Source organism: Loxodonta africana, chromosome 2, assembly GCF_030014295.1.
Source record: "Loxodonta africana isolate mLoxAfr1 chromosome 2, mLoxAfr1.hap2, whole genome shotgun sequence".
Lineage (NCBI taxonomy): Eukaryota > Metazoa > Chordata > Mammalia > Proboscidea > Elephantidae > Loxodonta > Loxodonta africana.
In genome coordinates, this window is record NC_087343.1 from 135,052,216 (window position 1) to 135,078,419 (window position 26,204).

The 26,204-nt window shown below is 39.3% G+C and overlaps 1 protein-coding gene across 5 annotated transcripts in view; it reads right to left on the minus strand.

The window, feature by feature from the left end:
* The window catches only part of SNX24 (sorting nexin 24), a 192,696-nt gene that overhangs the window by 99,650 nt on the left and 66,842 nt on the right, over nt 1–26,204 (minus strand). Inside the window, exon 3 of one of the 5 annotated variants that reach the window (XM_064275885.1) lies at nt 11,706–23,825. The exons of the other annotated variants lie outside the window; for them this stretch is intronic. Within the exon in view, the coding sequence (XP_064131955.1) occupies nt 14,774–15,988 (1,215 nt within the window). The 5' untranslated portion in view covers nt 15,989–23,825 and the 3' untranslated portion in view covers nt 11,706–14,773. Of the gene's footprint in view, nt 1–11,705; nt 23,826–26,204 lie in introns of those variants that run through there. 5 annotated transcript variants of the gene reach the window in all.

Genomic DNA, 26,204 nt, shown 5'->3' on the forward strand with positions numbered 1-26,204 from the left:
GTACATTTTTACCAATTTAATCAATATTTATATTTACAACATTTAAAGTTTTTTCAAAAAATTCTCCTAAATAAATCCTTTTCTTCGGTGAATTCGTAAAAGTATTTTCTTCTAAAAGCTTAGGTATATGCTTCAAACTCAGATATATGCACATTATTTTTTAGAAAAAAAATTCTGTTTACTAATTCACCAAAGAATATTCTTCTTCAAAGACTCTGCCAGAAACACAATCAGAAAAACACCTTGAGAAGCACAAACAAGAGAAGCATAGCTTCAACTTGGAGGCTTAGTTAATAGGAAACATAGTACCCTTTTAGTGGCTGGTCCCAGATTTAAATCAGGACAATGTGGTGGCAGTGAAAGAAACTACCATCTGCTGAGCTGTATGGAAAAAATGAATTTATGGTCTGAGTCCAGTTACTTGAGGGTTCGTCACTAAGAACACCACCTTAATTGGCATGTTCACTGCTGAATCCATAGAAGCAGGAGAAGGCTGAAGACTCAGTAAGGTTCAACCTACTGGGTCACCCCTTCAAGTGCCCCCTCTTGAAGGCCACGGATAAGACATATTACACAGCATCTGCCTCATGGAATGTCATCCTATCTATCGACCAGAGAGTTCTGTTACCAAGTTCCACAGTGACTTTTCACAGGCACTAAATAAGCACTAGATTTATTGGGAGGGGCAAGGGTATACATAAGCACACACACACACACACACACATACACGCACACACACAAGATTCACTCTTTCTTCTAAGGAAAGATTGTGATTCATTTTACTTCTAATATTTTTATTATGCCACGTAAAAACACACAATATACCAATATTAAGATTGTTTTCTTCTAAATTCTGGGAAAACATCTTGAAAAGAAAGTAAGTTGGTTAATCAGGATTTCCATGGCAAAGCAAAGCAAGAAATGGAGCCAATTCAATAATTCCAATTTTCCAGAATGCCATACCAGGATTTTTTTTTTAAGTCTTTTAGTCTGACTTTTATGACACACTGTCCTGCTACTTAGAATGCCATTTTTCTGCCTTGCTCTCTTGGCAAACTCACAGCAGTAATTATCTACCTCATACGGTGGTGGCATCATAAGGACAATGTTGGCAGCACTCAGCACAGTCTCTGGCATTCATTCATTTATGTATTTAATAGGTATTTACTAAGGGCCTACAATGAACCCAAGAGATATTCTAGGCTCTAGGAATTCTGCAGTGAACAAAAGAGACAAGAGCTCGGTCTTCGTGAAGCTTACGTGCTATCTAGTGAGGGTGGCAGCCTATAATACACAAATATCATAGTATCAGGAAATAACAAGTACTCTGGAAAACAGTACAGCAGGATAAGGAAACAGCTTGACAAAGGATATAACCTGGAGGTAAAAAACACCAGGAAACAGGTTTATAAGACCTGAAAGTGCTTGTCTCTGGGATTTAAGGCTGGAAAGTATTATTTGTTTTCATTTCTATCAAAAAACAGTGTTCAAATTTTTTCTAAAAATGCTATTTTGAAAGGGAAGATTCAGATTCTTAAATGCGATTTTTATTACATGTTAGAGCCAATTTTTTCCCTTGTGAAGACATCTCTGAAATTATACAGGAAGTCAATGATAAATCATTTCAAATTTGGGTTTAAACAATTTTTAATTTTTTAGGAACATACCTAATACATAAAATAAATTTAAGGTAAGGAAGTATTTAACCCATATTCCAGGTTGGAATAGGGCCTACCTCCTAGAAACTTACACCTTACAAAGTTATTCACTTCTAATCAAGGAAGAAAAAATTACAGTTCTTCCTGTAACCAGCTTAAAGTCTCTAGGATGCCTGCCAAGTATGGATGAGAATTCTACATGCAAATAAAGCTTTCAGTCCAGGGTTCTAAACAATTTAGGTCACTACACTGCTGTGGAGAGAAGGTGAAATACACATGAAGGACAACTGTCAACACAAAATGTGACCTTGGTATATATTTTAATCAGAACAAGATACACCAATTAACTCTGAGCTTGAACTCAACATACCATATTATCCTTCTTGAGTAGAACAGCCAATAAAAGTAAATAAAGAAGGTTGTTACTCCACTATAAAAAGTTAAATCTCTAAAAGAACCGTTTACTAAATGTCTACTGTGGGCCAGGCTCTCAATAAGGTATTAATTCAGCTGATACACATGTTCTTTTCAGGGGAAGATGGTATGAATCCCTCTAATTATAAAAGGTTATTATATTATTAAGTAAACTTAACAGTTCAAAACTACTGTAAATATTTAATTATTTCCTATTTCTAAGCCTTACATATTTCCTCTATTTTAAGATGCCACATTGATAACGTAACAGACATCACTAATTTAACAATACTATTTTTAGTAGTGGATAAACAGCTAATACCCTTTTTCCCATATTTCTGAAAACATTTCAATTTCAGAAATTTAAAAACGTTATTAAGAAAAAGAGAGATTGCTTCAAATAAGTCACGGCTTAAAAGAAGCAAACAATTCTCTAAATAAATGCCCCTAGTGAATAACTTCATCAGCCCTGGTGGCACAGTGGTTAAAGCACTCAGCTGCCAACCAATAGGTTTGTAGTTTGAACCCACCAGCCACTCAGCAGGAGAAAGACGTGGCAGTCTGCTTCTGTAAAGATTTACAACCTTGGAAACCCTATGGCCGCAGTTCTACTCTGTCCCATAGGGTCGTTCTGAGTCAGAATAGACTGGACAGCAGTGCATTTGTTTTTTTTACTGAGTAACTTTATACCTGTTTCTACTGGTTACTTTATTACTTAAACCTCTTTCTTGATCCACCAATTTTCTGCAGTATCCTTTGACTAACAATTATGTAAGAAGAAAAAATGTGTACCCTATTCACTTCCTTTCATGTAATCTTCCTATTCATAACCTATCTTCTTAGTTATGCCATTATTTTTTACCCTGACATGGCTCAAAATATTTGCAATCTGTTTTATAAAAATAACTGTCTTCTATGCTTTATAGCTTTAGCTGTCACCTTGAAGACTAAGGTGCGCCTGACCCAAGCCATGGTATTTTCAATTGCATCATATGCATGTGAAAGCTGGGCGATGAATACGGAAGACCTAAAAAGAACTGACACCTTTGAACTGTGCTGTTGGTGAAGACCATTGAATATACCATGAACCGCCAAAAGAATGAACAAGTATGTCTTGGAAGAAGTACAACCAGAATGCTCCTTAGAAGCCAGGATGGTGAGACTGCATCTTACATACTTTGGACATGCTGTCAGGAGGGATCAGTCCCTGGAGAAGGACATCATGCTTGGTAAAGTACAGGGTTAGCGGAAAAGAGAAAGACCCTCAATGAGGTGGATTGACATAGTGGCTGCAGCAATTGGGCTCAAGAGTAACAATTTTAGGGATGGCACAGGACCAGGCAGTGTTTTGTTATGTTGTGCAGAGGGTCGCTATGAGTCAGAATGGGCTCGATGGCACCTAACAACAACAACGTGCTTTATAGATTGATTCTAAAAAGTGAGCACGAGAATATTTCCAGTGTAATTATGTGTTTTTTTTTTTGTCACTGTATAATCATGAAGTATGTTCGGAACTGTAGAGAAGGAAACGTAGCCTTATAAATTACTAAATCTGCACTGCTCAGTAGGGAATGTTTCAAATATATGTCAATTAGATTCTTTTCTTATTATTCTATAAACTACACCAAATCATGTTGCACTTAGTTTAATATTTTATATTTGGAATTTTACATTGTAAAGTTCGTTTGTGTTACCTGGAATTTTTAAGTACCTTTTTTTTTTTTTTAAATTTCCCATTCTCCCCTCTCTCCAGTCCCTGGTAACCACTAATCTTTTGTCTCAACGGATTTGCCTACCCTAGATATTTCATATAGGGAAAATCATAAAATATTTGTCCTTTTGTGTCTGGTTTATTTCACTTAGCATAATGTTTTCAAGGTTCATCCAAGGTACGTGGTGACATCATCAGAGCTTTACAGCTGAATAATACTTCCTTGTCTGTATATAAGAACCCTGGTGGCATAGTGGCCAAGTGGTCAGCTGCTAACCAAAAGGTCAGCAGTCCGAACCCACCAGCTGCTCTGCAGTAGAAAAATGTGGCAGTCTGATTCCATAAAGGTTACAGCCTTGGAAACCCTATGGGGCAATTCTACTCCTTCCTATAGGGTCACTATGAGTTGAAATTGACTTAACGGGAATTTTTTTTTTTGTATGTATAAACTACATTTTGCTTATCAATTAATCTGTTGATGGACAACTGGATTGTTTCTACCTGTTGGCCACTGTGAATAATGCTGTGATGAACGTTACTTTTTAGGCTGCAAAAAGTTGGTGGATTAAGAAAGAGATTCATGTTACAAAGTAAGCAATATAAAAAGTTACAAAGTTATTCTTTAAAATTTTCATGAAATTAAACTACAGCAAAAGTTGAGTTTGGGGGGAATACAGAAGTGGGGTCAGGTAAATTCATCTTTCAAAGTGCAGAGACAATAGAGATTGTCGAAGATTCACACACTAATAAATGGAGATACTCGTACGTTATTTAGAGTCATGGTGCTTAAAATAAATCAGCAACTGTTCAACTAACTTCTGGTTCTGGAAGGTAGGCAGTGAATTTTATTTTTTCATTTACGTGTTTATGTGGTGTTGGAGTTTTTCCACCTACAGGTTATTACTTTCAGAGATTCTAATAATGACATAATCCCTGCTAAATGTTTTTAATCTCTCTGATTATAAAGGAAAGATTTTTCTTAAATTTATTGATATTTATAGAATCATAAGTTTTCAATCTAAACCCTAGTACTGACTAATTTTAGCTGCAGCTCCTTGACTGATTAATTCTTTGATTATGGAGAGCCTTCATTTTTCTTCTCCTCTTAGGCTGTATCAGTATGACACAAAACCAATTAATCAATTTGGTGTGAGGGAAAAAATGCACTCAAACACATCAGGTCATACATGTTGATTGGCTACATAGTTTTTCATTACTTGTAGTATTGTTAACTTTGACTTAGTTTTTCTATAAAATGTGAATAAATACTGCTGGTCCTTTGCTTACCTGAGTTGTTGTGACAATAAGTCACACATTATGTTAAACAATTGAACGTAATGGAAAACAGATGCTATATGAGCTTTACCATTTTCTTTTATGGCCTGGTTTAAAAGAATGAAAATAGATAAATAAATTTTATCTCCACTACTTACTAACTTGGGAAAATCTCTAAATATCTTTGAGTCCTAATATCTGTGTTAATAAAACATGGCTGACAAAACAATGTCTACTATATTAGGGTGTTGGATAATAAATGTCTTGGTCCTTTTTAAGATGCTTTGAAATAGAAGGAATAATTATTGCTAATTATGAAGAAGTTGATGAAGTCTCCAACAGGAAGCACAGACTAGTTTTCATGGCCATTTGGGGATGGCCTTCCTCAGAAAAGATCTATGGTTGTAATGGCTTCTCACATGGAGGAACAAAAGAATTCAACATGCCCATGTCTTCTGCAGAAAGGAGCAACTCTTCCCCTCTGCTTCCAAAATCCTCAGAATCTGCCCCAACCCATCAACTCAATATTATTCTCCTTGGTTCTCCTAGAGGAGTCCGTCAAAGCAGACTCCTTCCTAAATCCTGCCCCACTCTGGGCACCACCTGCACAGAGCACTCACTCATCTCGATGCTTCTGCTCACGTGCGAGCCTTTCTAGGACAATCTGTGGTGGGTTGAATGGTGGCCCCCAAAAGATATGCCCACATCCTAACCCCCAGAAACTGTGAATGTGGCCTTATTTGGATAAAGAATCTTTGCAGATGTGATTACGTTAAGAACCTTGAGAAAAGAACATCTTGAATTATCCAGTGGGCCTTAAATCTAACAGCTAGTGTCCTTATAAGAGACGGAAGACACAAAACACACAGAGGAGAGGGCAATATGAAGACAGGCTGAGATTAGAGTTATGCAGTCACAAGTCAAGGAGGGACTCTCCCCTAGAGCCTTGCAAGAGAGTAAAGCCCTGCCAACACCTTGATTTCAGACTTCTGGTCTACAGAACAGAGATAGAAAAAAAAAATTTGTTCTTGTAAGCCACCCAGTTTGTGGTGATTTGTTACAGTAGCAATAGAAACTAATACAGAGTCCTACTTCAGTATCCTTCTGTGATAATTAAGATTGTGTGTCGACTAGGCTGGGCCATGATTCTCAGTGTTTATATCTGATTACCCCCACGATGGGATCTGCAGTGAGTAGCCAATCAGTTGAAAGGGAGTTTCCTTGAGCATGTGGCCTGCATCCAAATATAAGTGGATGTTCTGTCCTTTGCCTATTCTGGATCCTGCAGCACCCTCCTGTTCGTTCATCTGACCTCCGGTTCTTGTGACTTGAGCTAGCAGCTTACCTGCCAATCCTGGGATCTGTCGATCTTCACAGCATGTGAGCGACAGCCCTGCTCTCCAACCTGCCAATCTTGGGTTCACCACCCCCTGTGCCTACGTAAATCAAGAGAAGCCTCTATCCTGACCCACTGACTTGGGACGTTCCAGGCTCTGCAACCGCATGAGCCATTCCCTTGATATAAATCTCTCTCTCTATATATACCCTTTAGTGGTTTTGCTTCTCTAGAGAACCTAGCCTAAGACACTTTCTTTAAACGTTCAGATAAATTCCACCTCCATTCCAGAGCCTTCTCTGGCAACTTCAGTCATCACTGTCTTCCATACCTTCCTTTTAAGCAGATCATATAAATGGCACAATCATATTATTTAAAGTACAGTCTCCGATTTTCAATATTACGTAATTTATCCCTACAGATTATATCATATAAATTATGTATTATCAGTCCCAGATAAACTGTTAATTTTTAGGTGAAATTTTTTAGGGAAAAGTAATCATCAAGAGGAGCCTACACTGATGTCAGAAAGTATTTGCAGTACAATACTAATTTAAAAAGCAAAATAAAACATTTTATCCATACTATGCTGTCCACTACATAAAATATGTACAGAAAGATAATGAAGGAAATAGGTTAAAGTGATGCATGAAAAGTAGGATTACAAGTTGTCATAATTTTTTTCTATAATCTAAATTTTTCACTAGAGTGTATTATTCTCATGATTGGGGAAAAGATTTCATCAAATTTCTGCTTTCTAAATTTATACTGGAGTATAGCCCTTTACATGATGATTATTCAGTTTTTAATACAACTATCAAGTTCTCATGAAATTCATTTATATATTTCCACAGATATCAATTAAGCATCTCTTATGTGCCAGGCACTTTGTTCTGTTTTGTATTAATAACAGCAACAGCAGCTAACATTTATTGCATGCTTACTATGTACTATGAAGTGTTCAAAGTGCTTTCATATATTAACTCATTTAATCCACGCAAGACCCTATGAGGTAAGCACTGTTATTACCTCATTTTGTACATGGGGAAACCAAGTCTAGTTACATAATTTAAGGGAACACAGCTAGGAGCAGATTCATAAACCCAAGAAGTCTGGCTCGAAGTCCACAATCATAAGCTCTATATTTCTATAACTATAGAAACAATAGTGATCGAACCCATAGTCCTAACCTTTATCAAGCTTACAGACTAGAAACAGAGATTAATAATCTAATCAAACCAATACAGGCTATACGGTATGATATATGCTATAAATGAAAGTATAAAAAGCTATCTGAGTTATACCCAATATAAAATGCTTATTTTAAAAAAGCTATTGGGAGTTCATATGAGAGCACAGAATTTGCTCTGAGATCAAGGAAGTCTTCCCTCAAGAGCTAATGTTTCAGTTAAAATCTACAGCAAAAAACGCAAAGAGGAAGGGGCAAATATTGTAAGCAGAATATGTGCAAAGGCCCTGAGGCAGAAAGTGAGGAAATGAAAGAAACTGTGTGCAGTACTATTGAGGAAAGCAGTTCTGTAGGAAGTTGGAGGGTGGGTGAAGAGGGAACTACCTCCAATCTACTGCTCAGTAAATATTTAAGTGCCTACCACATACCAGACTTAATTCAGTCACTGAAGATACAACAGTGAACAAAACAGACAAAAATCACTAATAGAGTTTACTTATATTTTAATTGGGAGAGGAGAAAGTAAGGACACAGAAAATCACACAAATGCTTATAAGCTGGGGATAAGTGCTAGAGAGAAAAATCAAGAAGGGTAATTGCGACAGAGAGGGCCTGAATGGGAAGGTGTATGGCTATAATATAGGGCGGTCAGGAAAGGTCTTGCTGATAAAGTAAAATTTGAGCAGAGGCCTTGTGTTAGTTTTGTATTGCTGCTGTAATAAACACAATACTTATTTATTATCTCACAGTTCTGTAGGTCAGAAGTACAGTGGGTTTGGTTGGTTTCTTTGCTTCAAGTCTCACTGGGCTAAAATCAAGGTGTTGGCAGGACTGTGTTCCCTTCTATTGGCTCTGTTATTGTTATGTGCTGTCAAGTCGGTTCCAACTCATACCAAACCTATAGGACAGAGCACAACTGCTCCATTGGGTTTCCTACCTAGGCTGTAATCTCTAACAGGAGCAGATCTCTAGGTCTTATCTCCCGTGGAGCCACTGGTGGGTTTGAACTGCCGATCTTTTAGTTAACGGTTGAGTACTTAACCTTTGTACCACCAGGCTCTAGGTTCCTTGCAGTTGTAGGAGTAAGGTCCATTTTTTGTTTGTTTTCTGACTATCAGCTATTGGCATTTCCCAGCTTCCAGAGGGCGCCTACATTCATTCATTGACTCATGGCCCCTGTGATGGTTAATGTTATGTGTCAACTTGGCTAGGCCATGATCCTCAGTTCTTTGGCAGACATTGTGTAATCATCCTCCATTTTGTGATTTGATGTGAACAGCCAATCAGTTGAAAGGGAAGTCTCCTTGTGGGTGTGCCCTGCATCCTATATATATGAATGTTCTGGTAAAGCTTGCCCTCTCTTGATCCTGCATCTGACTTGTCATCCTCTGACATTTGGTTCTTGGGATGTGAACCAGCAGCCTGCCATCTAATCTGCAGATTTGGGGACTTGCCAGCGCCTGCAGCCCTGTGAGCTAGCTGTCTGACCTGCTGATTTTAGGTTTATCAGCCCCTGCATCCACATGAGTCAGATAAAGCCTCCAAGTTGATGCCTGACCTGTGGATTTGGGACTTGACAGCCTCCACAACTGTGCGAGCCATTTCCTTGAAATCTCTCTCTCTCTTTCCATATATATGGAGCTCTGGTGGCATAGTAGTTAAGAGTCTGGCTGCTAATCAAAAGGCTGACAGTTCAAATCCACCAGCTGCTCCTTGGAAGCCCTATGGGGCAGTTCTACTCTGTGCTATAGGGTCCTATGTGTCGGGATCGACTTGACAGCAATGGGTTTGGTAATCCTCACAGGTTCTGGGAATTATGATGTAGATACACTTGGAAGGCCATTATTCTGCTTACCACAGGTCCGAAGGAAGTGAGGGAGTGAGTTTTGAGAACATATGGGAAGAGTGGCCCAGGTGGATGGAAGAATAAGCGCTTGGCATGTTTTGAGAAGAGCAAAGAGGCTAATCTACCTAGAATAATCAGGAGGGAGAATAGTTTGAGATAAGTTCTGAGTGGTAGTGGGAAAAGGTGAGTGAAAGTAGAACCAACAAGATTAACTGATCATTGAATGTGGAGTTTGAAAAAAGGAGAAATCAAAATAGAATGGTGAAGTTTTTGGCCTAAGCAACTCTTAGGATGGTGGTGCCGTTCACTGAGCACTAGAAAGACTGCCAAGCAGGTTTATGTGGGCAATCAGCATCTCTGTATTGGCCTCTTTGACATCAAATAGATGTTGGATAGGATGCTGAGTTTACAAATCTGGGGATTAGGTCTCAGTCAGAGATAGAAATTTGGGAGTAATCAGAGTGTGGGTATAATTTAAAGCTAGGAGACTAGGTCGGAGCACCTAGAAAGAGAAGTTTATTTATGTCATGTTATTAAGGGAGTGCTGGTGGCACAGTGGTTAAGCACTTGGTTGCTAACCAAAAGGTTTGTGGTTCAAACCCACTAGCCACTCCCCAGGTGAAAAGACCTGGAGATCTGCTCCTGTAGAGACTACAGCCTAGGAAACCCTACAGGGCATTCTACTCTGTCCTATAGGGTCACTATGAGGCAGGATTACCTCAACAGCAACAGCTTTTGGTTTAGATCATGTAAGAATTTGTGGTTTTACTATTTTAGCAATGAAAAGACTTTGTTCATTTTAAATGCCTTCCTCTTCCAAATTAAACGTCTCTAGCTCTTACAGCTGTCCTTCAGATGATCTAGTTTTCCGGTCTCACACTATTAACCATCTTCTGGATAAAACAGTGTTTGTCAATATTCCTCCCAAAATGTTGAAACCAGACCCAAAAAACATAGGAATTCTGCATTAATAAATGGGTCATGTCCCCCAAATCCATTTTTGAGGTAGTTTAAAAATCCCATAAATTTTCCCATAAAATCAGTTATAAAATATTGTTAAATTTCATGCCTAAACCCACACTGCCGTCGAGTCAATTCCGACTCATAGCGACCCTACAAGACAGCATAAAACTGCCCCACAGGGCTTTCATGGCTGTAAATCCTTTTTTGTGTGTGTGCTTTAGGTGAAAGTTTACAGTTCAAGTTAGTTTCTCATTCAAAAATTTATATACATATTCTTTTGTGCCATCGCTTGCAATCCCCACAATGCGACAGCACTCTCCCTCTTTCCACCCCGGGTTCCCAGTGTCCAGTTTTCCTGTCCCTTCCTGCCTTCTTGTCTTCCTTTCGGGTCAAGGCTATACATCTTTACGGAAGCAGACTGCCACATCTTTCTCCCATGGAGCGGCTGGTGCAGTCAAACTGCCGACCTTTTTGTTTAACAGCTGAGTGCTCTCATCACTCCACCACCAGGGCTCCAATTCCATGCCAACACATAAAAATCTACTTAGCCTATACCAAAAACCAAACCCACTGCCGTCGAGTCGATTCCGACTCATAGTGACCCTATTGGACAGAATAGAACTGCCCCATAAAGTTTCCAAGGAGCGCCTGGCGGATTTGAACTGCTGACCTCTTGGTTAGAGGCTGTAGCACTTAACCACTACACCACCAGGGTTTCTACTTAGCCTATAACATGCATAAATTATAACACTAATATTATTATTCACCCACTAGATTGACAATACAGGTAGTCCCTGACTTACAACAGTGCTCTGTTCCAAAAACTCTGTGGTAACTCGGTTCTGACATAAGATGAAAACCTCTTTTTTTAGTTTTCATTATTATTGTCTTTTATTATCAGTATCTTTATAACTGTGATCTTTGTCTTTGGGGGTTGGAAACGTTACATACAAACTTACAGATATGATGATATCAGCAAATTACGTGCTGCAACATTCCATGTAGTACGTATTACTAACATTAAGATGTACCAAAACAAACAAACAAACAGAATGGACGTTAAATGCAGTTTATTGTAACTCAAATACATCATAAGTCGGGGACCACCTGTACTTAAGAGTTCTAGCTCTGGAATCAAACTGCCTGGGTTTGAAACCACTGTCTTCCATTGCTCTACTATGGACTCCACTAAATAATCTGTGACTCTGGGCAAGTCGTTTAACATAACATTATCAACTTCAGTTTCCTCCCCTAAACATGAAGTTTATAATAGCACCTATCACATAGGCTCGTAGTAAGGATTAAATGTGATTATACATGTGATGGAAACCCTGGTGGCATAGTGGTTAAGTGTTACGGCTGCTAGTCAAAAGCTCAGCACTTCAAATCCGCCAGGCACTCCTTGGAAACTCTATGGGGCAGTTCTACTCTGTCCTATAGGGTCGCTAGGAGTTGGAATCGACTCGACGACAGCGGGTTTGGTTTTGTTTTTTTTTGATACATGTGATTATTTGCCATATTTAGCAAGAATCCAAATAATACCCATTAATGTCATTATTAACACCTAATTTTTTCTTTAAAGACTGGTATAATTGTTTCGTTAGCAGCACAAGTGGCATGCTGGTGGGTGGACGGGAAAAAAGATAACCCCACGTAGGAGTAACTTACTGGCCACATCCATCCATCCTTACATACGAGAGAAGACCCTTCTCTCTCAGTCCCCAGAGGTGGCTGACACTGTAGTGCACCCATGTCATGGGACTTTGCACTTGCCTCTCCCTATGACCATTCCCAACTCTGCATTTCCGATGAGACTTGACCACCCCAAGGGCCAATATAACCCTGACTCCCTTGGATCTTAGCTTAAGATTCCCTGCCTGTAACTTGCATCTTCCTAAACATTTCTGGAAGCCAGTCACACTCGTGTTTCATGACACCCTTGAGCTCAAACAAAACCACCAGGTCTGCCCAAAAAGTTCTTGAACAGGTGATTTTCAGCCCTCTAATTCACCTGTTAAATTTTATTATCACGTTAATTTTGATCCATTATACAGACTGTTGAAAATTTTAGGAAAATTGATTCTGTCATCCAAAATGTAAGCTACTACTGTCTTTGTCAAGCCTGCAACACCTGCAAATCTGAAGTACCTGCCTTTTGTGTCTTCACCCAAGAAAGTTCTTACTCTACAAACTCACAGCTGGTTTCCTTGCTTCTGTTCTTGCCCAGCTGCGAGGCTCTGAAAGATGAGCAGAGAGCAGGGGAGAGTGACTGTGCCCATAAGGGAATGCAGGCCATTGTGAAAACTCTACAACCAAGGATTCTCCTCACGAAGAGGCATTCTGTTCTTGTTGAAGGGAAAGCAGCTTTTTCGTTCTACTGACAGGTATTAGAGGTCATCCGTCCTTGGTTGTAACATAGCCACTTACAAGAAGAAAGTAAACTTGTAAAGATCTTAGGACACTCAGTCTTATTTCAAATCTCAGAATTTTAATTCTTCTTAAGAAAAAATATTTATCAGGTGTTTTACTCTCCCAAGATATGCACAGTTTAAAAATTGTTACACTGCCATGTGCTAGGCCCTGTCCAAGGTGGCTGAGGTCCATCAGTGACTTAGTGTCACTAAAAGTCCTGCCTTTGTGGAATTTACATTCTAGCAGAGAAGACAGACAATAAACAACAAATTTTAAAAATAAGTATATTATAAAGTATGTTTCAGAAAGTGATTACCTCCTACGGCTAGAAAAACACATCCAGGTAAAAGCAATTGGGAATGCCAGGAGAAGGGTTGTAATTAAAAATGTTGTTGTTGTTGTTAGGTGCCTTCGAGTCGGTTCTGACTCATGGCGACCCTATGCACAACACTGTCCGGTCCTGCGCCATCCTTACAATCGTCGTTATGCTTGAGCTCATTGTTGCAGCCACTGTGTCAGTCCACCTTGTTGAGGGTCTTCCTCTTTTCCGCTGACCCTGTACTCTGCCAAGCATGATGTCCTTCTCCAGGAACTAATCCCTCCTGACAACATGTTCAAAGTATGTAAGACACAGTCTCGCCATCCTTGCCTCTAAGGAGCATTCGGGCCGCACTTCCTCCAAGACAGATTTGTTCGTTCTTCTGGTAGTCCATGGTATATTCAATATTCTTTGCCAACACCACAATTCAAAGGCATCAGCTCTTCTTCAGTCTTCCTTATTCACTGTCCAGCTTTCACATGCATATGATGTGATTGAAAATACCATGGCTTGGGTCAGGTGCACCTTAGTCTTCGGGGTGACAACTTTGCTCTTCCAACACTTTGAAGAATTCCTTTGCAGCAGATTTGCCCAATGCAACGTGTGTTTTGATTTCTTGACTGCGGCTTCCATGGCTGTTGATTGTGGATCCAAGTAAAATGAAATCCTTGACAACTTCAATCTTTTCCCCGTTTATGATGATGCTGCTCATTGGTCCAGTTCTGAGGATTTTTGTTTTCTTTATGTTGAGGTCTAATCCATACTGAATGCCGTGGACTTTGATCTTCATTAGTAAGTGCTTCAAGTCCTCTTCACTTTCAGCAAGCAAGGTTGTGTCATCTGCATAACGCAGGTTGTTAACGAGTCTTCCTCCAATCCTGATGCCCCGTTCTTCTTCATGTAGTCCAGCTTCTCGTAGCATTTGCTCAGCATACAGATTAAATAGGTATGGTGAAAGAATACACCTTTCCTGACTTTAAACCAATCAGTATCCCCTTGTTCTGTCCGAACAACCGCCTCTTGATCTATGTAAAAGTTCCTCATGAGCACAATTAAGTGTTCTGGAATTCCCATTCTTCGCAGTGTTATCCATAGTTTGTTATGATCCACACAGTCAAATGCCCTTGCATAGTCAATAAAACACAGGTAAACATCCTTCTGGTATTCTCTGCTTTCAGCCAGGGTCCATCTAACATCAGCAATGATATCCCTGGTTCCACGTCCTTTTCTGAAATCAGCCTGAACTTCTGGCAGTTCCCTGTTGATATACTACGGCAGCCGTTTTTGAATGATCTTCAACAAAACTTTGCTTGCGTGTGATATTAATGATATTGTCCTATAATTTCCACATTCGGTTAGATCACGTTTCTTGGGAATAGGCATAAATATGGATCTCTTCCAGTCAGCTGGCCAGGAAGCTGTCTTCCATATTTCTTGGCATAGACGAGTGAGCACCTCCAGCGCTGCATCTGTTTGTTGAAACACCTCAATTGATATTCCATCAATTCCTGGAGGCTTGTTTTTTACCAAAGCCTTCAGAGCAGCTTGGGCTTCTTCCTTCAGTACCATCGGTTCCTGATCATATGCCACCTCTTGAAATGGCTGAACATTGACTAATTCTTTTTGGTAGAATGACTCTGTATATTCCTTCTATCTTCTTTTGATGCTTCCTGCGTCGTTTAATATTTTCCCCATGGAATCCTTCACTTTTGCAACTCGAGGCTTGAATTTTTTCCTCAGTTCTTTCAGCTTGAGAAACGCTGAGCGTGTTCTTCCCTTTTGGTTTTCCATCTCCAGCTCTTTGCAAATGTCATTATAATACTGTCTTCTCGAGAGGCCCTTTGAAATCTTGTTCAGTTCTTTTACTTCATCAACCCTTCCTTTTGCTTTAGCTGCTCGATGCTCAAGAGCAAGTTTCAGAGTCTCCTCTGACATCCACCTTGGTCTTTTGTTTCTTTCCCGTCTTTTCAATGACCTCTTGCTTTCTTCATGGATGATGTCATTCCACAACTCGTCTGGTCTGCGGTCACTAATGTTCAACGCATCAAATCTGTTCTTCAGATGGTCTCTAAATTCAGGTGGGATATACTCAAGCTCATAGTTTGGCTCTTGTGGACTGATTTTCTTTAGTTTCAGCTTGAACTTGCATATGAGCAATTGATGGTCTGTTCCACTTCTGACTGATAATATTGACCTTTTCCATTGTCTCTGTCCACAGATGTAGTCAATTTGGTTTCTGTATGTTCCATCTAGTGAGGTCCATGTGTATAGTCGCCGTTTATGTTGGTGAAAGAAGGTATTTGCAATGAAGAAGTTGTTGGTCTTGCAAAATCCTATCATTCGATCTCCGGCATTGTTTCTATCACCAAGGCCATATTTTCCAACTACTGATCCTTCTTCATTTCCAACTTTTGCATTCCAATCGCCAGTAATTATCAATGCATCTTGATTGCATGTTTGATCAATTTCAGACTTCAGCAGCTGATAAAAATCTTCTATTTCTTCATTTTTGGCCCTAGTGGTTGGTGCGTAAATTTGAATAATAGCCATATTAACTGGTCTTCCTTGTAGGCGTATGGATATTATCCTATCACTGACCGCGTTGTACTTCAGGATAGATCTTGAAACGTTCTTTTTGACCATGAATGCAACACCATTCCTCTTCGAGTCGTCGTTCCCAGCATAGACTATATGATTGTCCGATTCGAAATGGCCAATACCAGTCCATTTCAGCTCACTAATGCCTAGGATATCGATGTTTATGCGTTCCATTTCATTTTTGATGATGTCCAATTTTCCTAGATTCATACTTCGTACATTCCAGGTTCCGATTATTAATGGATGTTTGCAGCTGTTTCTTCTCATTTTGAGTCATTCCACATGAGCAGATGAAGGTTCCGAAAGCTTTACTCCAAACACGTCATTAAGGTCGACTCTACTTTGAGGAGGCAGCTCTTCCCCAGTCATCTTTTGAGTGCCTTCCAACCTGGGGGGCTCATCTTCCAGCACTATATCAGACAATGTTCCGCTGCTATTCATAAGGTTTTCACTGGCTAATTCTTTTCAGAAGTAGACTGCCAGGTCCTTCTTCCTAGTCTTAGTCTGGAAGCTCAGCTGAAACCTGTCCCCCACGTGTCTGTCAGTTTGTTGTACTATGGGGGCTTGTGTGTTGCTGTGATGCTGGAAGCTATGCCACCGGTAATTTTAAATAGGACAGTCAAAATAGGCAGCATTGTTGTTGTTAGTTGCTTGGTCCTGTGCCATCTTCACAGTCCTTGATAGGTTTGAGCCCCTTGTTGTAGCCATTGTCAATCCATCTTGTAAAGGATCTCTCTCTTCTTCACTGACCCTCTACTTTACCAAGCACGATGTTCTTCTCCAGGGAGTGATCCCTCTTGATAATATGTCCAATGCATATGAGACAAAGTCTCACCATCTTCACTTCAGAGAAGCATTCCAGATGTACTTCTTCCAAGACAGATTTGTTTGTTCTTCTAGCAGTCCATGGTATACTCAGCATTTTTTGCCAACACCATATTTCAAACTCATCAATTCTTTTTTAGTCTTCCTTTTTCATTGTCCAGCTTTCACATGCTTATTGGGCTACTGAAAATACTATGGCTTGGGTTATATGCATCTTAGTCATCAACATGATATCTTTGCTTTTTAACCCTTTAAAGAGGTCTTTTGCAGCAAATTTGCTCAAGGCAATACGTCATTTGATTTGTCTCCTGCTGCTTCCATGGGCATTCATTGTGGATCTAAGTAAAATGAAATCCTTGACAACTTCAATCTTTCCTCCATTTATCATGATGTTACTTAGTGGTCCAGTTGTGAGGATTTTTGTTTTCTTTATGTTGAGGTGTAATCTGTATTAAAGGCTGTAGTCTTTGATCTTTATCAGTAAGTGCTTCGAGTTCTCTTCACTTTCAGCAAGCAAGGTTGTGTCATTTGCGTATCGCAGGTTGTTAATGAGTCTTCCTCCAATCCTGATGCCATGTTCTTCTTCATATAGTCATTTCTCAAATTATTTGCTCAGCATATAGATTGCATAAGTATGGCAAAACGATACAACCCTGATGTACACCTTTTCCAATTTTAAACCATGTGGTATCCCCTTGTTCTGTCTGAACAACGCCTCTTGGTCTATGCACTGGTTCCTCATGAGCACAATTAAGAGTTCTGAAATTCTCATTCTTTATAATATTATCTATAATTTGTTATGATCCTTACAGTCAAATGTCTTTATGTAGCCAATAAAACTCAGGTAAACAACTTTTCAGTAATCTTTGCTTTCGGCTAAGATCCATCTGACAACAGCAATGGTATCCCTCATTCCATGTCCTCTTCTTCGTCCAGCCTGAATTTCTCACAGTTCTTTGTTGATGTACAGCTGTAGCCATTTTTTAATTATCTCCAGCAAAATTTTGCTTTCATGTCATATTAATGATACCAAAAAAAACCAAAACCACTGCTGTCGAGTTGATTCCAACTCACAGTGACCCTGTAGGACAGAGTAGAACTGCACCACAGAGTTTCCAAGGAGCGCCTGGTGGATTTGAACTGCCAACCTCTCGGTTAGCAGCCGTGGCACTTAACCAGTAAGCCACCAAGGTTTCCATATTAATGATACTGTTCAATAATTTCCGTCTTCAGTTGGATCACCTTTCTTTGGAATGGGCACAAATATGGATCTATTCCAGTCAGTTAGCTGTCTTGCAAATTTCTTGAAATAGCCACCACCTGTCAGTCAGTTTGTTGTACTGTGGTGGCCTATGTGTTGCTGTGATGCTGTAATTTCAAATACCAGCAAGGTTTCCCATGGTGGGCACGAAAGGTAGCATTGAGAAGGTGGTAATAGCAGAATATGAAGTTGTACCACAGAATCATTGCATAATCGCCTTTTATATATTTTTAATTTTAAATTTGTTAATCTACTTTTAAAAATGTTCTGATACATGACTGTTTAAATACTGTTTGCATATAAAAAATATTGCCACTAAATTTCTGTATTAAACCAATTACCACCTTTTCAAGATCTATCTAACAAACATCTGTGTCAAAGGCTCTCTGAGAGAAGTTAAGCATCTAATGAGGCAAGGTCTCAGCATGAATCATTGCCATTCTTCATGTAGAATCAGCATTTTAAACCTATATATAAGGGGCTGTTGAGGAGAAAAAAAGGCCATTCCAAGAGCCTCTTGTATTGATTTCTTTTACCCTAAACAAGGAGGCACTCCTAGTTACATGACATATCATAATCACTTAAATTGTCTGACCGCTTTAAAGGAAGAACAATGAATTCAAGAAAAGGTGTTGGCTTGCAAAAATATAATCATGTTATAGTTTTTTGTTGTTTGTATGCTTCTTTCTCTTAGCAATATGACACATGCAGTCTCGAAAGAGAAAAAATGAAAATGCAGAGCTCTAATTTATGCCATTCCCAAGAGCCTGACCTAAATCTAAAAGTGGCCAACATCTGAAAACTCTAACACTGCTCCTGAGGATAGGAAGGATAAACCTTTTCTCCAAACTTCACCTCTAGGTTTAATGTATTACACATTCACAATTAAATCACCCGTATCACCTGGACCTGAGCACTCTCTCTTTCTCTCCACAGTCTTTCTACACAGACAGAGAAACGTACAACCGTGAAACTCCTCCTGGGCTTTCTCCCCACTGGAAACATTACACAGATTTAAAAGAAACTTTCAGATGACATCCTTTCCTGGGCAGAAATGCTTCACAAGATTGAGAACTAATACCTCCAACCAGGATTAGTTCATTCTGTTTCCAAACACCTGTTCTCCAAGTATACAACCACTCTACTCACCTATATGTGACCCCTGGTTTGTAAAGGCTATGGGTTTTTTTGTTTGTTTTTTTAACAAACTAAAATTCTCATTACCTGTCTAGCATGGTGCATAAAAAACATTTCAAGAGGTGAACTGTTTGGTCCTCAGGGATAAATACTATACCCAATTTAAATATAGTAGAAAATGAGCCATGGTGGTACAACAGTTAAGTGCTCAGCTGCTAACCAAAAGGTAAGCAGTTCAAACTTACCAGCTGCTCAGTGGGAAAAAAGACCTAGACATCTGCTCCCGTAAGGATTACAGCCTAGGAAACCCTATGGGCAGTTCTACTCTTTCCTACAGGGTCACTGTGAGTCAGAACTGACTCAACAGAACACAAAAAGAGTAGAAAAGAAGAACTGTGTCAGTTTTATTACATGTCTTTTCACGGCTTATGTCACAAAAATAAATTAATCTGAAAAGAAAGGGCCTAAGAAGAATGGAACAAGAACAAAAACTGTATGAGAATGATTATTTCTCAACTAATACACAGACCTATAATGTACACTGATATGAATTATTTAACATAGTGGCACCAAACCAAAACTGAAATCAGAGTTTTAAAAATAAAAAAGGATATTTATAATAATGAAAAATTATACACAACCAAATATTTAGTAAAGACTGGCTGATAAATGATGGCACATTCATATTAGGTTACAGAAGATTTATTAACATTAAATGGTACTGTTACTCTTGTTAAATTTTTTTTTACAAAATTTAAAAGCAGGCTTTTGAAAGAGTACACTATTTTGTTTTGTGCTATAGCACATCTATGTTCATAATAGTGTATGTGTATATATACGTGTGTGTATACACTTACACACCATACTATGACAAAAAAAAAATGGGAGGGAAAAAAATGCCAAATGTTATGTAGAGTTTACAGGTTATTTTTTTCTTCTTTGTACTTTTTAACTTTTTTTCTCTAATTTTTCTGCCTTGAACATGTGTATCTTATATCATCTGTAAACACTGTAAGTGAAAACATTCTAAAATGAGAGAAAAATAGCTGTGAATCAGAAACCCTGGGTTCTAGGTTCGTCTTTGACACTTCTTAGCCATATTAACTTAGGAAAAGCACTTGTCATCTCCATGCCTGTTCATCATCTATAACATGAGAGGGCTGATCGGATGCTTTTTAATGTCCTAACATTTTACCAATATATAACAATTGTGTATTGTTTTGTCATATGTATTTCTAAGTCGGCTCTGAGATAGACTGTGTCATTTACACATATCCTTTACTGCATTTTACATACTGTGCAGGGCAAATGACTGTTAGCCCATCCATGCTTTCCTTACCTTTCAGTATGGCTATCCTCAGGATCAGATTCTGCTCAGTTAGCTGTTTTAGTCTGTATCTCTCTTATCAAACGGTGAATTCAGTTCTCAAGGCAGGATGACCCCCCTCACTAATCTACCCTGTGAACAATTTCTAGCTGTGAAATCAGAGGGCTCTATCAAACATAAGAGAACTCTCTCAAACATAAGAAAACTCTCTCAAACGTAAGCCTGTGTTAGGCTAGGCCAGACAGTGGTTCTCAAAAAGGCTCAGCCTCATACCTTTTCATCCCACTGGCTCTTTTTCTCCTCCAAAACGCTCAACCCTTTCTCTTCCTGGGCTTTAAGGGGGATGCAATAAAGCCTGGCTATGACTATTTACGCAAGGTCTCTAGTTCCTAGGTGTTTCCTCTTGCCTTGGAAACACACATACAACATCCCACTGCCATTGGTGTGGGCAACACTTGTACTCATTCTTGGGGAAGGATAGACAGGGCCAATAGGACGCTATTAGGAAGGTTCAGTTAGGATAATTATGAAAAACTGACACATAAAAACAGGCCTTTTTAAAAGGTGTTATTCTAAAATTGTTATAACTTTGCACCTCCATAGTATGGAAAAGGTTCATTGGGCCCTTGTGAACTGTGTAGCCAGAGACTGGGGCTGGAAGGAGAGCTGGTATGTCAGCAGGCTACCTGGCCTGTCTTTTGGCTAATGTGCAAAAATCACTGTCTCTCTGACCAATGAAGAGGTATCAGTATTTGTTTGTTTTTTAATTAATATCATTACATCTCAATTTTAATAAGTTTTCTAATATCTAAACAACCTTGAACTAGTCTACTGTTAGGATCTCATTAAGTACGCATTCTGAAATACCGTAAAACTAAAATGACTAATTTTTCTGGCCATAAAGTCAAAGCACCTCACCAAATACCACAGCAAACACCAGAGAAGCCAGTCTGATAAAATCCTTCCACCATTTTTCTGCTCAGTTTCCTTCTGGTTGCAAGATATGACCCCCAAATGAGTTTTGTTCTTTTTTTTTATTTAAAGATATTTCCACTTCATTAACACATTCTTTGTTTTCCACTTCTTTGTTAGTACCAAGGAGAAATTCCAGGCTTTAAAAGATTCAAATGACTCGTATCTAAATCAGACCTGGACTCTCTCCTCTCGACATGCCAATTTACATGAAATCTCTTAGAGTTTCTCTGCTTCCATAAGATGTGGATGCCACTGCCCATCAGGCCCAGGTTTGCCTCTTTCCACAAACAGTCCAAAACAGTTTTCCTGATCTGTTACAACTTGAAGGGTTGTCAATATATGGATTGTCTTGCTTTCTAATTCAGTGAAAAATCTAGTTTTCCATTAGTCTCTGCCTTTCTAATTTTCGATACAGCTTTACTAAATGTAATTATTAAAGGCAGATTCAAGAAAGCAATTACTGAGCTACTGGTTTGTATCTCTGAAGTCTTAATAAGAGGCAAAAAGTTGTAATTCCACTAAGAGTAGAAAATAAATTTTTCCATAGATTAAACATACACATCCGTGAATTTGTATATGGGTAGGCATACTTACAACAGGACATAAAGCATCTCCTCTTAAACCACAAGTTTCAACCCTAATTTAAACTTTATTCAAAGACACCACAGTATGTTGTAAAGAGTACGAAACTACATTTCAAAAAGGCTACATTCTTCTGCTCTTTCTCTGCAATCACGTGACTTTGGTAAACCATTTAACATCTCTGGATCTACTTTTTCCTTCCATCTGCAAATATATGAGGGTGCTAAATTAGATGGTCACCAAGCACCCTTTCAGTTGTCAAAGTCTATGAAACATATATTAAATTTCTAATCTATGCTAGACTTTGTACTAGACACAGAACAGAATAAGATAAATAAGTTATAAACTTCAGTTTCAAGAGGTTTACAATTCAGTAAAGATAAATGAGTGTAATTAATATAAAGCAACATGTAAAAGTGCTACCCCAATGAAACAAGCCCAATTATCTTCAAAAAATCCTAAGTAATATCAGTACATATAAATGAAGGATGTGATTTCTTTGGTAGTCACCAAATTATAATAATTTGGCTTTCAAACTATAGGCAAATAGCAGAGTATTCATTATGTGGTCTCTTAACATTAGTCTTAGGCACACAATAAACTGTGAATGATGCCATTGTCCGTAAATCAAGATGAATCTGAGACATTTAATAGTCATGTTAACCAGCTGTGCTCAAGTCAATTCCAACTCATGGCAGCCCCATGTGTGTCAGAGCAGAACTGTGCTCCATAGGGTTTTTAATGGCTGCAATCTTCTGAAGTAGACCGTCAGGCCTTTCTTCTGAGGTACCTCTGGATCACTGGCTTTTTGGTTAGTAGCCACCAACTTTATGGTTAATAGCCAAGCACTTAACCATTTGTGCCACCCAGGGACTTTTAATAGTCATGTAGTAATAGTAATCATTTAATAACCCTTATTGAGGAAACCCTGGTGGCGTAGTGGTTAAGTGCTACGGCTGCCAACCAAAGGATCGGCAATTTGAATCCGCCAGGCACGCCCTGGAAACTCTATGGGGCAGTTCTACTCTGTCCTATAGGGTCGCTATGAGTTGGGGATCGACTCGACGGCAATGGGTTGGTTGTTTTTGGGTTGATCTCAGCATTGTGGTATTATTTAATAGCACACAAGAGGCACAGCAACAGGTATTATCAGCATTTTGCAGACGAGAATACTGAGGGTCAGCCAAGTAAACAAGTTTCCAAAAGCCTCATAGCAAATCAGGAGCCTGTCCTCCAGGCCTCAATCACGGGCAGCCTTTCTACAAAACTGATTACTGAGTAAGGCCAAAGACACCTTTGCCCCTGTGATTTTTTTCACTCTCCAGAAAAATCTTCACTGCCCTTAATGATGCCCCTTAGTTTACCAGCTCCATTTAAAATAGTACCTATTATTTTCTTGAATACCATAAAGCTACAATAACCACTTCTAATCCTACCTTATACTAATTCAGTTGATATGTGAAGGATTTCCCTACAAGATTTCTAGAATCTGTGCTAAGAGATTTTGGGCAAGGTCATTACACAAAAGCCTAAAGATTTACGATGCATATCACCACCATCACCATTATCTGAAGATATTTCTGCAAACTTAAAAGCGCATCATAGTGGTTTTCTTCAAATTCTCCTTCATGAACGTATGACAATCAAATTTGAAGCCAAGAAAACAAAAATAAAAACAAACAAAATGCTTAGTTCTTTCATACTACATTGACGTTGAAAGCCTGTGAACTATCTCCATACCGTATCACCCTTCTAAAGGTATACTGTGCTCAGATCTGAATGCCACATTTTAAGGAGGTAATTGTCAAATGAGATTGTGCCTTCTTCTCCTTAGAGAAGCAACAGGAGCACCAGAGGTCTGCCCCTAAGGCATTTGAGGAGTAAGGCGAGATGTTTATATCCGGGGAGCAGTCTTCTCGTAGAGGGATCATATTGATGCTTTGTAGATCCTGATAACAAAGTTAAGGCAGCTCGTAAATTTTCTGTACAATCTAGAACTGAGAAAAAGGATCATGATTTAGAGCTTGCCGTGCAAGTATAACCAGCCCACATCCCAAAATCGCCCACCAGATCAGGCTGACTTGACGGTTTCCAGGCAGCTCTCACAAGGAAGGATACACTATTCAACTCAGTTTCTGGTCAAAGACTGCATTTAGGCAAAACAAACTACATGCCACTGCTAAGTAAATACCCCTTTTATTTAAAGTGAGTCAATAAGGGCAGGGGTGTCATTAAACCATAGAAATAACTACCACAGAATTTAAGACACAGCATGTTAAACATAAAGGCCCCAAATCTCCTATTGAAAGATACAGCATTTTACAAAGAAGCACCAAGACTGAGTCTCAGAATTAAAGCTTCTAAAATACAAAAGCATAAACAATTACAAATATGCAACCTGAAAAAGTCACTTTAAAAATCTGAGAATAGTGGGTGAGCATTCAACTTCAAGCTTGATGACATCAAGATAACACAGCGAGCCCCCTGTGATGAATCGTAGGTCAGGGCGTAGGAAAGGCACCAGGAGGGGTCAACTGCACAAGAGGAGCTGGAAACATGCGGCAGAGATCTAGGTCTCCCTTAGAGACAGAGCCAGGACACACTTCCCCATGAAGTAAGGGTGAACAAGCCCCCTGTGTGGGCATAGACCGCTCAGAGAGAAACAAAAAACCATGTCTAAGTGCAAAGTGGCGTGTTGTTGCCTTAATTCTGACATTAAGTAGTCAAAATCATTTACTCTCACTTCTGGTTCCAGTTTTTATTATTTATTTCAGAAAAAACATATGGGTCACTTATATAGGCAAATATGCACTGGGAATACAGTTAACTAATGGCACAATGAATAGTTTTAGAAATGTTCTCAGGGGAAATGGACTGAGACAGCATGAAACAGGAGAACCTGGTCACGGAATATGAGTCTGAGAATGTGATGATGAAACGGAGACCTGAGCCTAAGAGGGAGTAGAGGGTGGAGGAGAGGATAGGGCAAAGGGGGAAAGAAAATTCAACAAAAGGAACAGGTTCACTTGAGGAACTGGGACTGTGAGGCTCGAACTCAATCTTGGTGGAGAAGAGGGGGTTAAGCACTGCTGCGAAGGTAGGCAGGGGCCAGACCGTACTGGGCCTCATAGGCCACACTAAGAACTGGCCTTGTCCCTTACGAGAAGCCATGCAAGGGTTGTAACGAGGAGCTGACATCATCAGATGGGCACTGCGAAAAATGACTGACTGCAAAATAATGAATTTTAGACAGCCTGGGTGGCACAAATGGTTAAGCGCTGGACTACTAATCAAGAGGTTGATGATTCAAACCCACCCAGAGGCTCCTCAGAAGACAGGCGTGGTGATCTGCTTCCAAAAGGTCATGGTCTTGGAAACCCTATGAAACAGTTCTACTCTGCTCTGCACACAGGGGTCACTGTGGGTAGGAATCGAACGGGCAGCAACTAACAACAAGAGGGCTCAGAGTGAATGGTGAAGACCCAGCAGGAGGTTATCACAGTAGTCCAGGGAGAGATGATGGGGCAAAGGGCTGCAAGAGTCATGATCGAGATGGGGTAGATGGAAGGATGTAGGCGGATTTTAAAAGGTGTTTAGGAGCCAGAATCAACATGACTTGGTGTTGGAGTTTAGACATGGAGGTTGAGAGAAAGGGACGAGTTGAGGGCAACTCTCAAGTTTTGGGCTTGAAAGCTGATGGCTTTACAGAGAAAGGAATCACAGCAGAAGACTAAAATAAAGAGGAATTCTCCAGAGTCTTCTCCAAAGTCCCCTTCACATCAGAAAGTTTGTTTCTAAAGTTTGTACTTACCATTTTATAATTACATTATATCAGTCAAAAACTGGATTGAGTGAAGTAGCAATTAGAAAGCTGAGCCTTTAAAGGCTTAAAAAGAAAGTGAATGGTTGGCATTTTAAAAAGGAAATCATAAGACCTTTTAAAAGCCCTGTCACCAAAGGCTCTTCTCCCTTCTCTGCCCAGGCAAGGTTGCTCTGTTGGTTCAGATGACGGAGAAAACCACTACAGGCCTGTGGACCATAAGCTGATACAGGAACACCAGAATCACCACTGAGGTACTATCGCAATAGAATTTTTTTTTTTTTTTTTTGTCATTTAAAAAATATATATATTATTGTGGTAAAATACGTATAACAAAAAATTTGCCATTTTAACCACTTTAAAATGTGTAACTGAGTGACATTAATTACATCCACCATGTTGTGCTATCATCATCATCTATTTCCAAAAGTTTTACATTATCCCAAAAAGAAACTCACTACCCCTTCAGCAATAACTCCCATTATCCCCTCCCCCAACCCCTCGTAACCTCTAATAAACATTTGTCTCTATGCTTAATCTAATATATCATATAAGG